Below are 17,103 nucleotides of genomic sequence, written 5' to 3'. Positions count from 1 at the left end.
AAATTAAGGTTTGACACTGACAGAGACAATTGAACTTGGGACTTTTCGAGATCTATATGGATGTAAAAAACTAGCTGAACATTCGGTGTCTATAATACTAGTTGCATTTTTTGCAACTATTTAAATCTATGGTTATTGCTATTAATCTAGATAAAAGAAAAGACGAAAGAAGGAGCCCAGACAAAGGGTGGACATTTGGCGATCACGATTGGATGCCTCTATACCGCTCGCTTTACATTCGCCGCCAACAACCCGCGCCATTTCCTCCCCATATTCTGCACACGATATAAACCTCCCAAAAACCCTGCGCCAAAACCCTCGCCCCCAAAACCGATCAACCATGGCGGCGGCTGCGGCAGCGGCTGCGGCGTGCCGCAGGGCCGTCTCCAGCACCCTCCGCGGCCCGCCGATCGAGAGCCTGGCCGCCACGGCCGCGCGTGCCGCCGCCCCCACCGGCGACCAGTTCCTGGACCTGCTCGACGCCAACTTCAACAGGCCGGCCCCGCCGCCGCCCCCCAAGACGCGCACGGAGAACAACTCCCCGACGCTCGCCACCTCGGGCGACCCCTGCCTCGACTTCTTCTTCCACGTCGTCCCCGGCACGCCGGCCTCGTCCGTGTCGTCCCTCCTCGCCAGCGCCTGGGCCGCCGAGCCAACCACCGCGCTCCGCCTCGCCTGCAACCTCCGCGGCGTGCGCGGCACCGGCAAGGCCGACCGCGAGGGGTTCTACGCCGCCGCGCTCTGGATGCACGGCTCCCACCCCGCCACGCTCGCCCTCAACGCCCGCCCCGTCGCCGAGTTCGGCTACCTCAAGGACCTCCCCGAGATCCTCCACCGCATCATCCACGGCGGCGTCTCCACCAGGAAGCCGGGGAAGCAGGCCCGCCTCGCCGCCGAGGGAGGTGGGCTCGTGGCCCGCGCGCGCGCCCACCCGACCTTCGCTAGCTTCGCCCGTTTCCGATCTCGCACGCCGCGCCACGGCCGGAGGACTGAGGTGTCGGGGCTCGCGCGCCGCAACAAGAAGCGCACGAAGAGGGCGCGCATTGCTGCCAGCCAGAGGCGTGATCTGGAGGAGGCCGCCCAGGCCGCCGTCGCGCGCAGGAAGAAGCGCGCGGACGCGGCGGCGACAGCCGTCCAGAGGTACTCCCGGGACCAGAACTACCGCCTCCTGCACGACATGACGGCGGAGGTGTTCGCCGACCTTCTCGCCGAGGACTTGAAGAAGCTCGCGGCAGGCAACATGGATTTCTCGCTGGCCGGGAAATGGTGCCCGTCGGTCGACAGCTGCTACGACCGCTCCACGCTCATCTGCGAGGCCATCGCGCGCCGCCTCTTCCCCAAGGGCTCTTCCCGCGATCTTCCCGAGGACTTGCCGGACGCGCACTACGCCTACCGCGTGCGCGAGCGCCTCCGCAAGGAAGCCTACGTGCCGCTCCGCCATGCCCTGAAGCTCCCCGAGATCTTCATCTCGGCGGGCGAGTGGGCGAAAGTGGTGTACACGCGCGTGTCCTCCGTCGCCATGAAGAACTACAAGGAGCACTTCGTCTACTACGACCAGGCGCGCTTCGCCCGCTACCTCGCCGACGTCGAGGCCGGCAAAGTGAAGATCGCGGCGGGCGCGCTGCTGCCGCACGAGATCCTGACGTCCGCCTACTTCGACCCCGAGGTCGCCAACCTGCAGTGGAAGCGCACGGTGGACGACCTGCTGGCGCTGGGCAAGCTCAACAACTGCCTCGCCGTCTGCGACGTGTCGGGCAGCATGCACGGCGTCCCCATGGACGTCTGCGTCTCGCTGGGCCTCCTCCTCTCGGAGCTCTGCGACGAGCCGTGGCGCCACCGCGTCATCACCTTCAGCACGCGGCCGCAGCTGCACCACGTCGTCGGCGACACCCTCCGGGAGAAGTCCCAGTTCATCCAGCGCATGGATTGGGCCATGAACACCGACTTCCAGGCCGTGTTCGACCAGCTCCTCCACGTGGCCGTCGCCGGCAACCTGCCGCCCGAGAGCATGGTGAAGAAGGTGTTCGTGTTCAGCGACATGGAGTTCGACCAGGCGTCGGCCAGGCCGTGGGAGACCGACTACGAGGCCATCACCAGGAAGTACACCGAGGCCGGGTACGCCGACGCCATACCACAGATCGTCTTCTGGAACCTGCGCGACTCGAGGTCCGTGCCGGTCACGTCGGAGCAGAAGGGGGTGGCGCTCGTCAGCGGCTTCTCCCAAAACATGCTCAAGCTCTTCCTCGGCCCAGACCCAGAGGAAGAAGAAGAACTACAAAAGGAAAACGAAGAAGAAGAACTACAAAAGGGAGATGGGAATTCGAAACAAGAAGAAGAACAACAGAAGGAATTGAAGAAGGGAAAAGAAGTCACCATGACGCCGAGGTCCGTCATGGAGAAGGCCATCGCCGGGCCCTTGTACCAGAAGCTCGTCGTCTTCGACTGATCGTTCGACTACTACGTGCTCTCTCAATAATCAATCGGGTGTGCTAGTTTTTGTTTTCTGCTCTCTCAACAATTTGCAGCGATTTTGCTTTTTTTTTTTTTTGAAACTGCGATTTTGCTTTTCGAACCTAGCTAGTTAGCTATCGAATAAATATTCTGTCATGTCTCATGGACGGGCGTTTGGAAATGGACACGAATCTCGTAGTAATTCTATCATTCCGCTGAAATTTTGCTGCGCTCTGTGGTCTGTGCGATTTTCTTATTTGTACTCCACGGAGAATTAAAAAAAAATGAGACCAACCCAAGGGCTAATCCTCATTGGTATTTTTTTTAGAAAAAACTCCGTGAGCACCACGCGTTCAAGCCGGGACTTAAACTCGGATGGGCTAGCAGCAACATCAGCTGCCCAGCCAACAGAGAATTAGAGATTTGATGATCTTGATACGATTCCTGTCTGGATCCAAAACATAACTATAAATCGTGTATGCCTTCGTCAACGTGGCCTTAGAAATGAATTAACATTATTCTTCTTCGGAGAAACCGTCATGTTTTACGTTATCCATGTGGGAATGGGAACCATTCATCTAGTATTTGATAGAGATGCATTCTTTTTCTTAAATGATAACGTCCACGCGTGTGGCACTTATCAACAAGCCCACACGTACTCGATGCCGTTCGAATCATTTGCATGAATTTTGAAGCAGTTAACATCTAGGTGGAGAGCCATGTAAGCACCCAGCGTCATGTGGACGTTATCATTTAGTGCCACACGTGTGGGTGCTCTTTGCCCGAACAACCCTCATCTGAACATGTGGGCGAAACTACTCTGCGCCCACACGACGCTCACACGGTGATAGATGGCAACTACATGTGTGCATATAGGGCTGGAATTCGAGCCGAGTCGAGCCAGCTCGGCTCGACCCGCTAGAGCTCGTTTCGTAAACGAGCTAGCTCGACTCGACCTGTTACTATAACGAGCTCAAACCCTAGATTGGCTCGACTAGTATAACTCGCGAGCTGGCTCGTTTAGCTTATTAAGCTCATTTAAGATATAAACATAAAGCCATCAAATATGATAAAAATGATTATGTATATATTAAACATATATATCACTATACAATTGTAATTTTCTTGTAAAGTGTGAGTCTCCTAGGAGGCTAGGCCTTCAACTGCTCGGCCTTGGGTTGTGCACCTGGGACGTAGGTTGTTTAATGGCCGATCTTTCTTTGTATTGGGAGTGGCTGATCTATTGTATCGAGCCTAACGAGTTACACGAGTACTTGTGAGATTGGCTCGTTTAACTTGGTCCATAAATGATCTTAAACTAAAGCTCGCCTCGACTCGTTATTCTTCGAGTTCGAGTCGATTCGAGCCGAGTCACCAGCTACTTGTTTAGCTCGCGAGCTTCGAGCTTTTTTTCCATCCCTATGTGCATATGTGGCAACTAGTTAATCGCACACGGCAACTATGGTTGACCATACATGGCAACTATGGTTTAACCACTCACGACAACTAAAGGTATGCATATGTGACAAGTAGTTATACAAAAATTCTGAATTATACAGAAAAAATGATGCATGGTGTACATTGTAGAGTCAAAATGATTGAAATTAAAAAATTTATTAATTGAAACCTTGCTCTTAATTGAAATGACTGAAACGAGTTATACAAAAATTCCGAATTATACGTTTTTAAATGAGTGAAATCAACTTTTTAGAATGAGGGAAATTGGTTTTATGAATTGAGTTAGTCAGTTTTTTTGAATGAGTCATTTGAAACCCTTTGTTTTGAAATATTAGCTTAACAGTTGAAATATGTAGCTGCACAAATATTAAATTTCAATCTCAATGAAATAAGAAGATTTACAGTAAAATATCATAGGCAACTGTAGATGTGCAGACAGCGTGTGGGCGTATGACATGGTGCTCATGCATCCTGCTTGTGGGCATATTTTATTGGCAGGCACAGATTCAGATGCATGAATTATGATTTGGGCAAAAATTTGCATTACTGCATTCGTGTTCGCACCCAAAAGGAACAAAGAATTCATACAAGTATAAAAAAAATCATAGTGCTGGTCCCTTTTTCCTTTTGCACCTCAATTGCTGTACACCATTCAGCGTTACAGAAATACAGAGTGCAAAGTGACGGTAAAAGAAGCCAAGAGCACAAAAATCATGTGATACATGTTCAAAGAATCAACGAATCAATGGCACACCCTACGCCTACGCGTACATGATAACATGAATATCATATCACATCCTACGCGCGACGTCACAAGAGCGCCGACGCGGCCGCGGCCAGGGCGTCGCGCCAGCCGATGAGGATGGCGGTGGCAGCGTAGTGCGTGACCGCGCCGACGAGCACCAACACGTGGAAGATCTGGTGGCTGTGCCCCACGCAGTCGAACATGCCCGGGCGCCACCGCTCCGGCACGCGCGCGACGTAGAAGCCGGCGCCCGTGGCGTACACGAGCCCCATGGCCAGCTCGAGCGACAGCGCCAGGTAGCACTCCGGGTGGCCCCAGTTGAGCCAGAGCGCGTGCAGCGCCGGCACGACGCCCGAGAGCCCCATGGACACGAAGAGGCCCGCGCGAAGGTGCCTGAGCCGCGGCGACGAGCGGGCGGGCACCAGGAGCGCCGCCACGACGAGCACGCCGAGCAGCGTGATGGCGGAGAGGTAGATGAATTGCGCCGCGGGGCTGCCGAGGAAGGTGTAGTAGACCGGCGGGAAGAAGGAGGCGACGATCATGACGGCGATGCCGGCGTAGTCGAGCTGCCAGAAGAGCCGGTTGAAGCGGCGCGAGTGGCTCGCCAGCAGGTGCGCCGCCGCGCTCACCGACAGGCACGTCATGGCCCCGAACACGAACACCGTCCGCGGCCACCGCGCCACCGCGTGCCCCGCGCCGCCCATGCCCGACGCCAGCGCGCTCTGGATTGCCATGCTCTGCTCGAACCAAAACAGAATTAACCATAAGAATCTGCAGTATAGTACGTACATTGGAGCTGATACGACAAGTTCAATTGCTGATCGGTCGTTGCGGCTGCCGGTCGTTGGACTCATAAGATTTCAGACAGATATATGCTCTGATCAGTCTAGGACCAGATAATGCGGTTCGTTAATTAACCGCCACAACCTCCCTCCGACAAACAGCTGCCTTCCAGCTCGGTCAGTGTGTGTCTGCTCACCTAAGTTAGTTTCGTTGTCGATACAGAGCATGCCCAACTGTGTGTAGCTAGCTAAGGTGTCCAGCTAATTGTTTTTGGGCCAGTTTATGATGCTACTCCACTTGGATTTCATAGAGGAACAGAGCAGGTAGGCTTGAAGAATTCTCCTCATCATGCAGCGACTACTAGTCTGTTCTGACCCAACTAGTAAGATGCGATCTCAACAAAGAAGAAGGAAAACTAGTGAAGATGCGGTTGGATTAGTCGTCGAGTGAGGAAAGAGTTTTCGTTTTCTTACCGAACTGTTGTTGGTCGCCAACGAGGACGCGTTGGCGGACGTCATCACCATCGTCATGAACCCCGGCGCGGCGGCTGCTCCGGTCGGCCGCCACTCCGTCTGGCCGGCGACGGCGAGGCCCAGGAACAGGAAGAAGCCCCCCAGATGGCTGCATCAACCAACGACCGGAGTCAGTTCGCAAGCAGGGGAACATGAACTAGAAACACAATGCAAGAAACAAGATGCAGAGAGGGGACGCACGTCCAGACGTTGAGCGTCTCGTTGTGCCAGGCGAAGACGCTGCGGAGCGCGTCGCGGACGGACCATTCGCAGCGGTAGCCGCCGCGGATAAACTCGTTGTCGCGCAGGTAGTCCGGCAGCTCCTCGAACCGCTTCAGCCGCGGCAGCCCGCCGGCCCACCTGGCGGCCTCCTTCCCGAGCTCCTCCCCGGCCGCGCTCGACAGCGCCACCAGGTCGCCGTCGTCCTCCGGCGCCGGCGCGTGCCCGCAGCACCCGCGGTGGCGCAGCGCCGTCTTCGTGGTCGTGGTGGTCGTCATCGTCGCCATGCCTCGATCGTGGCCGGCGCGAGGAGAGGAGAGGGAGGGGAGGGGAGAGGGGAGGAGAGCGGGTGGCGACGGGAGTTTGAGGTCGGGGCGGGCACGGCGTTGGACGGAGGCCGCGGGGCGGGCTTATATGCTGCGCGTCCACAGCTCCGAGTCGACCCTGGAAAGAGGTTGTGTCAGTGCATGGTCCGTCCGGGACAGAACAGAGGCTGTCTCGTGGGCCCGGCCTTGATGGGACGCAGAATTGTAACCTCGTTACACAAAGCTAAACTTTTTCTAGCACGTACATAAGCCGGATTAGAGCAGCCCTGATGGAATTTGGTTAGGTCATGTGCTGGAAGCGAATTTCTATGAGCTCAAAAGAAAACAAAAAATATATACTAATACGAGCTGTCAGACTAAAAGAGCGTCCAGACTAATAATAAATTTCGGCGTTGACATGTTCCAAGGGCGGGAGAAATAAATGCTGCGGATTCATTGATGGATGGACGGCGGAGATGGATAGATGGTTGGGGAGGTTGGCGAGCTGTCGGAGAAGAGGATGGCGCGAGGAACGTGTTGCCGCGGGCGTGATGGGCCACGGCGGCTTCTACTTTCTCCTCTCCCTCTAGTCTAGATGACGCACCGGGGGGGCTTTGACCTTTGACTCATCGCCTGGGCACTGTGGCATCGAGATCGACTCTGGTTTTGCTTGGCAGGTCGTACGGCAGCGACACTTCCAAAAAAAATTCGGAGATAAGGGCATCTCCAGCCGTTGGCCTCCAGGGGGCGTCTAAAAGCGCCGCCTGGGGTTGAGCCGGCGCAAAAAATGGCCCTGGGGCGAGTCGGTTCCCAGCCGTCGGCCCCCAGGGCCGCCCCCAGGCGCGTATAAAAAAAAGGACCGTTCGGCGAAGTTATGATAAAAAGTAGTTAAATTTTGGCTAAACATGGCAAATTTCGGCGAAATTCACGCATTTTCATTACATTAACCTAATTAAAAAAGAAAGGGGCTGAAGTCGTCACCGCCATCGTCGTCGGCGGCCTTCTCCTCCTTGACGCGGGCGCCCCTGCTGGACCCGGCGTCGCCATGGCGGACTGGCGGCGGTGCGTCGTCGTCGTCGTCGTCGCTGTCGCATAGGACGACGACCCCGTCTTCATCGCGGCCGCGTCGACGCTCCTCGAAGCGGCGCAGGGCGGTGCGTCGTCGTCGTCGTCGTCGCTGTCGCATAGGACGACGACCCCGTCTTCATCGCGGCCGCGTCGACGCTCCTCGAAGCGGCGCAGGGCGGCGCGCTGGCGCTCCTTCGCCTTCTCCCGGCGCGCCTTCTCCATCGCAATGGAGTCCTGGCGCGCCCATTCTAGGGCCGCGTCGTCGTCGTCGAACTCCACCTTCACCGGCGCCAGCCCCGGCTCCGTCTTCACCGGCGCCAGCCCCGGCTCCGTCTTTGGCTTGACGAAGCGCGGAGGAGCCGACGAGGAGGAGGCGCGCCTGCCGCCCTCGTTGATGACGATGCCGGCGCTGCGAGTGCGCCGGCCGAGCGGCGACTCCGCCGCGGGCTCGGCCTTGACGCCGAGCAGGGCCGGAGTGCCGGAGGAGTGCGACGAGGATCGGGAGGAGGAAGAGGAGGAGGAGGACCCGAACCTCCTTGGCGCCCATGGCCCGACCCGTCGGTGCTGCGCCGGGGGGTACGCCAACGGCGGGTCGTTGCCGCCCTCGAGGTACGTGAGCACGCCCTCGAGTGTGCGGCCGGGGACGCCCCACCAGAGGTGGCGCCCCTCGCTGTTCTGCCGGCCGCCGACCACCGGCGCGCCGTTGGTGGACGCCAATCGCTGCTGCTGGCGGCGCTCGAAATACGCCGCCCAGGCCGCGTGGTTGTCGGCGGCGTACTGTGGGAGGGAGAGTTGGGCGTCGGTGAGGGACGCGCGCACGATCTCGACCTCCTCGGCGAAGTACTTCGGCTTCGCCACGGCGTCGGGCAACGGGGGAATGGGCACTCCCCGGCGCTGAGCCTCCACCTCATCGGCCCGGCGCGCATGTCCGGCGGCGCCGGGATGTTCGCCTGGAACAGGAGCCAGGACTCCTGTTCGCGGAGCGAACGGCGGCCGAAGCCGTTGGCCGCCGCCTCGTCTCCGGGGAAGCGTTCTGCTATGGCGACGGCGGGCTGGGTGGGCTCGGGAGAGGCTGGGCGGCGGCGCTCGGGAAAGGGAGGGAGAGGGAGGGGCTGGACGACGGCGAGGGGCGGGGCTGGTGTGGACACAGGCGAGTGGAGGGCGCCGACTTTTATAGCCGGACCGCGCCCGTGTGTACGCGTGCGAGGGAGGGGAGGCGTCGGCGCGCCGTCCCGTGAAGCGCCGCCCGTGAGGAATCAATGGCAAGGGTGACCGGCGGCAGCCTTGCCATTGATTCATCGCGGGAACCGAGGCCGTTGGGGGAAGACGAGGCGCCGAGTCGCTGACGCGGCTGGCCCGCGTCTTTTTCGCGCCAAAACAGCTCGCCCCGACGCCCCCGGGCGCCCCCAGCGCGTCGGATTCGGGCTAGGTCCGCCGGCGCTATTTTCGGCCCAAGCCGGCGAAAATCGGGCTCCTGGGACGCGACTGGGTCGTTTTTTCGGCGCCGGCGCGAAAAAATCACCTGGAGAGGCCTTCTTGAGGGCACGGCTGGAGATGCCCTAAGCACCTGCTGAGGTTTCGTGCGGGCAGCCGGCGGCCACCGGGTATGGTAGCTCGCCGGCGAGCAAGCGGCAGTTGGTTTAATTAGGCGGGCGGACGGGCGGGGCCTGCAGAGCAGATCTACTAGTCTGTACTACAGCTGGCTCACTCGTGTACTCAATTCGGTGGAGACAGAGAGCAAGGTGAGGACGGCGCACCACAAGGCACGATTGCCGGCTACTACGATTTACCACGGACCACGAGGTGTCACACGGGGAACGTATCCAGTGCTCCCTGCCTTGGGGTACTCCCAATACTCCAATGTCAAAAAATAATTTTTAATGTTTCAAAAAATTCCGAGAAAAAATTGAGAATGTTCACAAGGAATGTCACTACAAGCCTTAAAAATTCCAGGTTCAATATCAAAATGTACATTGAGAAACAAAAAAGAGAATCAAGATCTGAATAGTGTCAATATTGCTTTTGTCTCTTCTTTACACTATTCATGCAAGATTTCACATTTTTGTTTCTCAATGTGTGTTTCAAATTTGGATTTGAAAATTTTAGGGCTTGTAGTCACATTCAATGTTAACATTCATATTTTTTTTTTAAAATTTTTTGAAACATTAAAAATATTTTTTTGACATTGAAGTACCGGGAGTACCCCAAGGCTGGAAGCACCGGATACTCCCCCGTGTCACACGGGCCGTGGACCAGGTGGCAACGCACGTGCGTATGTGTGTGATGATGGTTAAAATGGTTGGTTGGAGTTGGAGTGATCGGAACCCACCCAAACCCTTCTGGAAAGTTTAGGCATCCCAGCAACAAAACGGGATTGCTAAATCTCAGTCAAAAGTCTCAGTCGCGTGGATTTTACATGGAAATCTGTGTAAAATTTTCTTTTAAAACTTTCTTTCTCCTTTTCTAGGATGTGTTGTGTCGTTTCACTTAGACTTGGTTAAGTATCAGTCGACTTAGATCTACCCACATCCAAAATTAAATCTCACGCGCTGGCGCACGCTTGAGATTTCATTTTTTTCTACATGTTTTGTTGTTTTTGTTTGGTTTTTCTTAGGTTGTGGTGAAACAATATTCGGTTTTTGGTAAGTAGTGTTTTTTTTGGTGAAGCACAACTATGCTTTCAGAAAAGGAAAAGCACAGATGTACTTCCATGAGAAGCAAGTATGTGGTTTCATGAAAAGCACGTATGTGTTTTCTCGAAAGGCGACTGATAAGCACCGGTGCGCCGGCCTAACTTTCGGCCGGTCAGCGCCCGAGCATCCGATCTGGATGTCTACATCCATTCCTTCTTTCTCCCCGAAACGACTTCAATATCCGCACGTGCACAACACCCCCACTCGCCCAGCGCACAGCATGGTCGCTGCCCCCGGCGTCCTCCATGGCCGTCGTCGTCGCCGACAAACGTAGCTCGCTGCCCTGCCGTCCCCGTCGTCGCACGGCCTCCCAATCTCGCAGTAGTTTCCAGCGATACCCACTGCCAGATGCAACTCCACTGAAGCCTAATGCAGCTTGCAGCCAAGCCGGTTCCAGCAACCAATCGAAGCACGGCGGCCCCCTGCCGCCTGGCTCACCGCCGCCGTCGATTTTGTAGCACCGTTTTCCAGCAAACAAAAATTCGAGCAACTAGAGAAACCAAATAAGCCAGTTGAAGCAATAAAATAAGCCGGCAAATAATGCAAACAAAAGTGTCGGCTCCAGCAAACAAAAGTGTCGGCTCCAGCAAATACCATAGATTGTCGTCATTGAGTCGTAGCAAAATTTCTAGCCAGTCGTAGCAAAACCAGAAGCCGGTTCCAGCTTCCGGCAATTACGGTTGCAACACCTGTCGTGCGTGGTTACTGTTGGTTCCAGCATCTCCTTCTACTGGTTCCAGCACCATTGCATCACCTCGTCGTTGTTGTAGCTCGCGGGCGCCGCGATTGCAGCTTTTTTCTTGCTGGTTGTAGCTTCGCCGGTGGGTAGTTCCAACTTTTTTGCTGGCTGGTCGCAGCTATGGCGCCCGGTTGTAGCTTTCTGATGACTAAATCCAGCATTGCCGGCGACGGGTTGCAACATCTCGCGGTGCCGGTTCTAGCTCCAGGTCATGCGGTAGGTAGCGCACCGCCGGCGGCCGGAACGGAGTGGAGGTCGTCGGGCTAGGAAAAATAGTGAGAGAGGGTGGGATGTGGGATGCAGAGGTCGTCGGGCTAGAGGAGGTCGCCGGTGTTGTCGGAATTTGCGGCAGCGGTGAGCTCCAGCGATTGGAGGAAGGGGACCAGGAAGAGTGAGTGGATAAGATCCCGCGACTGGTGAAGAGATAAGAAGGGGAGGAGGGGAGGCGCGGTGCGGTGCGTGGGTCCCAGCTCCACATATCAAGTTCCCATCTCCACGTATCAAGTCCGAGATGTATGATTTGTTGTGGTCGAACGCACGCGGCACGACCGGCCCAACGCTCGGCCGGCGCGCCGCACAGAAACATTTCCCTTCTCAAAGAGGAAAAAAAACACCGCCCATGCATGCATGCGAAGCACATATGTGCTTCCCGGAAAAGAACATAGTTGCGCTTCTCATAAAAGGGAAAACTACAGTCTATGCTTTCATGAGAAGCACAACTTTGCATATCAAAAACGAAAAACCACAACACGTGCATCTGTGAGAAGAACAACTGTCCTTCCTATACAAAAGTGAAAAACCACAACTATGATTCGTGTTCCGGTTTTTTCTTCGTTTTTTGGGTATTAGTTTTTTTGGTTTCTATTTTTGTTTTTTCCGATTTTTGGGTTTTTAAAAAAATTAGTTTTTGAAATATATTAACATGGGATCTACTTTCAGAGATCTTGACGCGAGAAATCAAACGATGAAAACGGTTCGTGAGTTGGACACACAGTTCAAGAAATAAAACGTTTTAAAAAGCTAAATCTACGAAAAGAGAGAAAAACTACATGGTTACAACAAGTGGCACACCTGCAATGCATGGTTTGTCAGTACCAGAGTGACATGTGCAAGGGGTATCCTTTAATTAGTGATTTCGTGCAACGGTTCGCTCGATGCAACCTCCCCAAAGTGAACGAAATCGTTTGCTGGACCGAGCTCTCCAGGGGGGGAGATTGTGCGCCCCATGCCCGTCCCAGATCGAACGATCGCTGAGTACTGGGGTTCAAATTTGTAAGTGTGCTAGTTGATACGTCTCCAACGTATATATAATTTTTGATTGTTCCATGCTGTTATATTATCATTCTGAGATGTTTTACAATCATTTTATGCCAATTTTATATCATTTTTTGGACTAACCTACTGACATAGTGCCCAATGCCAGTTGTTGTTTTTTGCTTATTTTTTACTGCACAGTATATAAATACCAAACGGAGTCCAAACGCAATGAAACTTTTTAGTGAATTTTTGATGGACTAGAAGGAACAACTTTGGCCAAAGAAGTACCAGGGGGTGCCCCAAGGGCAGCACAACCCACCTGGGCGTGCCTTGGGGCCCATGCGCGCCCTGGTGGATTGTGCCCACCTTGGTGGCCTCCCGCACCGCCTCTTTGCTCTATATATACCCCAAAATCCAGAAATCCTAAGAGAGTCGACGAAACACAATTCCAGTCGCCGCAAGTTCTAGAACCACAAAATCCAATCTAGACACCATCACGGAGGGGTTCATCATCCTCATTGGTGCCTCTCCGATGATGCACGAGTAGTTCATTGTAGACCCACGGGTTCGTAGGAGTAGCTAGATGGCTTCTTCTCTCTTTTTGATTCTTAATACAATGGTCTCTTGGAGATATATTTGATGTAAATCTTTTTGCCGTGTGTTTGTTGGAATCTGACGAACTTTGAGTTTATGATCAGACCTATATCCATGAAAGGTATTTTAGTTTCTTTGATCTCTTATATGCATGCTTACTTATAGCCTCATATTTCTTCTTCGAATCTTTGGTTTAGTTAGGCCAACTAAATTGATTTTTCTTGCCATGGGAAGAGGTGCTTTGTGATGTGTTCGATCTTGCGGGGTTCTTTCCTAGTGATAGAAGGGGCAGCAAGACACGCATGTATCATTGCTATTAAGGATAACAAGATGGGGGGCTATTCCTACATGAATAGATTCATCTACATCATGTCATCGTTCTTAATGCATTACTCCGTTTCTCCATAAACTTAATACACTAGATGCATGCTGGATAGCGGTCGATGTGTGAAATAATAGTAGATGCAGGCAGGAGTCGGTCTATTAATCTTGGACGTGATGCCTATATAATGATCATTGCATGGATATTCTCATAATTATTTGAGGTTCTATCAATTGCCCAAATTTGTTTATCCACCGTATGCTATTTTCTCGAGAGAAGCCACACGTGAAATCTACGGTCCCTGAGTCTATTTTTCATCATATATTTTGAGATCTACATTTCCATTTGCTTTTCCCTTTATTTGCATCTTTTATTTTCATATCTATATTATCAAAATCCAAAAATACCTCGCTGAATTTTATTTGTCGTTATTCTATCTGCATCTATCAATCTATCTATTTACCAAACTTTTACCCGAGAGGGATTGACAACCCCTCTTATGCGTCGGGTTGCAAGTATTTGTTCTTTATGTGCAGGTATCGTTTACATAGTGTTGCTTGGTTCTCCTACTGGTTCGGTAACCTTGCTTTTCATAACTGAGGGAAATACCTACCATAGCTGTGCTGCATCATCCCTTCCTCTTGGGGGAATTACCGACGCAGTTTCAAGCGACATCACTAGTGTAGTGTTTCATCGTGCTCCCCAACAATTATGACATATGAACTTTGTGGGCCTAGTTCTGTTGTGCTTCTGTTGGCCCCACCCATTCCAAGTTCTGTAGCAGACCGTCTGGGCCCCATGCGAAACCTAGGCCTCACGGACTCACGGTCCACAATGTGGCAGGCAGATCGAGAGGCTAACTTCACAGAGCAGCTACAACTACCCGCTTCCAACGGTAGAAGGATAACAGGACTATGCAAACCTGGCCCGCTTGGGCCCCATGGCCTACTCCAATGAACAAATTTTTTATTTTCTCTTTTTGTTTGTGTTGTTCATATGGAGAGGCAAGTGGTAAAATTTGAAGTTGTAATTTTTTTACTCCAACGAACCACCAATTTTTTTTTCTTTTGAATTGTTTTCTCTTGTTTGAAAATTTTAATTCACCGGGTTATAAATTGTAGTTAGAAATTTGCTCGGTTGTCTCTTTTTTGTACCACAGGATTTCTATTAACACTTCATGAAGTTTTTCCAAAAAATATTCACTATCTCATCACAACGAAAGGAGACACAACAATACATTTTACTCCGCTCAGTTTGACATTTCACATCTATTGTCGGGGGAGCGGGGCTTAACAACACATGACAATACATGGGTAACCCAAATCCATCAACAACAAAATAAATAAATTCCTATATTCAAATATAGTTGCATGTTACCTTCAAAAAACTATATTGGCTGTCAGACAATATCTTATCTACATACATGAAACCTCCAGTCTAATTATAATAAATCTTGCTGAATTTTGCATGAAATGAAATACGTGAATTTTGGGATTTGCTAATTCTCATCTAAATTAGAAATATTTATCTCTTATCTAACGTTTGTACCATTCGATTATGAAGATCCAAGATTAATGCTTTTCTTTTCTTTCTTTTTTCCTTTTTAGGATATTCATGTTTTCCTAAGCACAAACTCGTGTGGTCTGACCGTTTGGCTCGCACAACCGTTGTGCGTTTTTGCGTCATTCCCTACGTAGGCCATTTGCGTTCGGATTTTTTTCGGATGTGTCTATTTGTGACGCCTTGTCTTTTTTTTCTTCTATTTTTCACTTACAAAAGATTTGTTGTTAAAAACACATGCAAGTAGTGTTTAAATAGAAAGCGTCTTGAAATTATTCTTTGTGTTTGTGTGAATCTCATTATTATTTTTTTGCATGGCAAGATGCAACATAAATGGTTGTGTTGTTAGTAACAACTTATATTACAAGTGCACCCTCGAAATGCCACTAGTTTTGACTTTGTTTCAGTTGCAAGTGCACCCTCGACATGTTGTATCTCAGTTTGTTTTCCTTACAAATCTCCCCTCTTCAGCTTCTCATATCTACTTCGTCACACTCATGATCCCTGTAACAACTTCGTCATTTTTTCCACATTTAGACATGTACTCCCTCCGTTCCTAAATATAAGTCTTTCTAGAGATTACACTATGGACTACATACGGATCAAAATGAGTGAATCTACACTTTAAAATGTGTCTATATACATCCGTATGTAGTTTGTAGTGGAATCTCTAAAAAGACTTATATTTAGGAACGGAGGAAGTAATAGACTATGCAAAGTTATGTCACTTCAATATTTATATTAAACTTTTTTACTCTTGTCATCATTTCTACTAACACTAAATAACTGTCTCTTGTTTATTGACACAACATTCAATATAATATTTACTACTATTTCTGTTATATCAACTTGAATTAAGATCATTTGGTGGTTAAGTAACATGATAGTTGACACTAAACACTTTCCTGTGCTACACTAACAAATTTTTTCACGATAATTGTAATCTAAGATATTTAATAAATCTTTATTTACATTAAATCTTAGAAATCTAATAAAATTACATTCATTGATAAATGAATTTATGAGATCTAATGTATTAAATTTGTGTTTATACATAGTTGCACCCAGAAATCCAAATACCTTGGTAGAATATTCTAGGCCGATGGGTATATCTTGACAAACGTTTATGGAAGTTAGTACTAGTGCTAATGTTAGTGTTACTTAGAGCATGGTTAATAATACAATCAACTGCTGGTTATAAGATGTTGCCATATTGTCCATAGCTAACACATATAGTCACTCATACAACAAGGTTAACTATAAGGTTGGCTAAAGTTTAGTACTTTTTCTCATCTTCTCTCTATCTCTTTCTTCACATTTATTGAATCTACCTTGGAGCACGCATATGGCTAGGCTTTATCAAACATGCACGTGGAGCACGCAAATGGCCCTTTGAGTTTATCTAATTTAGCAAACTTGATAAAGTTGGTAGGATCGATAAACAATTGACTTTTTACGAAGTCAATTGGCGGAGCTAGAAATCATGGACTAAAGGTACAAAATCTTCATCAAACATGCACACTAGTAGAAAAAGGGCCATTTGTCCCAGTTCATAAGGGCCTTTAGTCCCGGTTCTGGAACCGGGACTAAAGGGTCGTTACTAAAGCCTTCCCCCTTTAGTCTCGGTTCTTACAAGAACCGGGACTAAAGGCCGTCCACGTGGCCGCTGTCTGGAGCTCCACCTTTAGTCCCGGTTGGTAACACCAACCGGGACTAAATGTATTTTTACAAAAAAAAATTGAATTTTTTTTTAAAAAATTCGTTTTTCAAATTTTTGAATTTCCAATTTAATCTCTAATCACCCCTCATCACTGCTCAATTTAACCTCTAATCTTTAATCACCCATCATCATTCCAAATCATCTAACTTCCCGGCCGGTCACCCATCCTCTCACTACTCCAGCCTGATCACGCTTAACTTTCGGGTTCTATTCCTCCCCGTTTCCAAGTCTGCACTTGTTGTTTTCCTAACAATTGTAAGATGTCAATCCTATTAACCCTCAGGAGTTTAGCTTGAGCATGGAGTCACACGTTTCACTGTTTCAGTTTGAAACTATTATTCTAAAAAACAATAATTATTTAGTAACACTAATATTTTTTCAATAAGTAGTTTGACCATAGTTTGACCATAGTTTGACCATATTTGACCAAAATTCAAAAAATTAAAATAATTATTTAGTTACACTATTATTCTTGAATAATTATGTAGTAACACTAATATTTCTTGAATAAGTAGTTTGACCATAGTTTGACCAGATTTGACCAAAATTCTAAAAAACTGTAATAATTATTTAGTAACACTAATATTATTGAAAACTTATTTAGTAACGCTAATACTTCTTGAATAAGTAGTTTGACCAAAGTTTGACCCGATTTAACCAATTTTTTTTTTTTTTTG

The 17,103-nt window shown here is 50.2% G+C and overlaps 2 protein-coding genes across 2 annotated transcripts; one reads left to right on the top strand and one right to left on the bottom strand.

The window, feature by feature from the left end:
* Window positions 1-300: 300 nt before the first annotated feature.
* Window positions 301-2,628, top strand: LOC123160768 (uncharacterized). The gene has a single exon (XM_044578603.1). It carries the CDS (start codon window positions 341-343, stop codon window positions 2,444-2,446), a length of 2,106 nt encoding a protein of 701 aa, XP_044434538.1. The 5' UTR covers window positions 301-340; the 3' UTR covers window positions 2,447-2,628.
* A 1,981-nt stretch (window positions 2,629-4,609) lies between these two features.
* On the bottom strand, window positions 4,610-6,542 carry LOC123159295 (heptahelical transmembrane protein ADIPOR2). The gene is made up of 3 exons (XM_044577125.1): window positions 6,151-6,542; window positions 5,911-6,058; window positions 4,610-5,391 (listed from the first exon to the last, which is right to left on the bottom strand). The coding sequence occupies exons 1-3, from the start codon at window positions 6,453-6,455 to the stop codon at window positions 4,720-4,722; spliced, it is 1,125 nt and encodes a 374-aa protein (XP_044433060.1). The 5' UTR covers window positions 6,456-6,542; the 3' UTR covers window positions 4,610-4,719.
* Window positions 6,543-17,103: the final 10,561 nt, after the last annotated feature.

The sequence above is a fragment of the Triticum aestivum genome, chromosome 7B, assembly GCF_018294505.1.
Source record: "Triticum aestivum cultivar Chinese Spring chromosome 7B, IWGSC CS RefSeq v2.1, whole genome shotgun sequence".
In the NCBI taxonomy this organism is placed as follows: domain Eukaryota; kingdom Viridiplantae; phylum Streptophyta; class Magnoliopsida; order Poales; family Poaceae; genus Triticum; species Triticum aestivum.
Note: the sequence above shows the minus strand (reverse complement) of the source record. Positions and strands in the feature narration are given on the sequence as shown.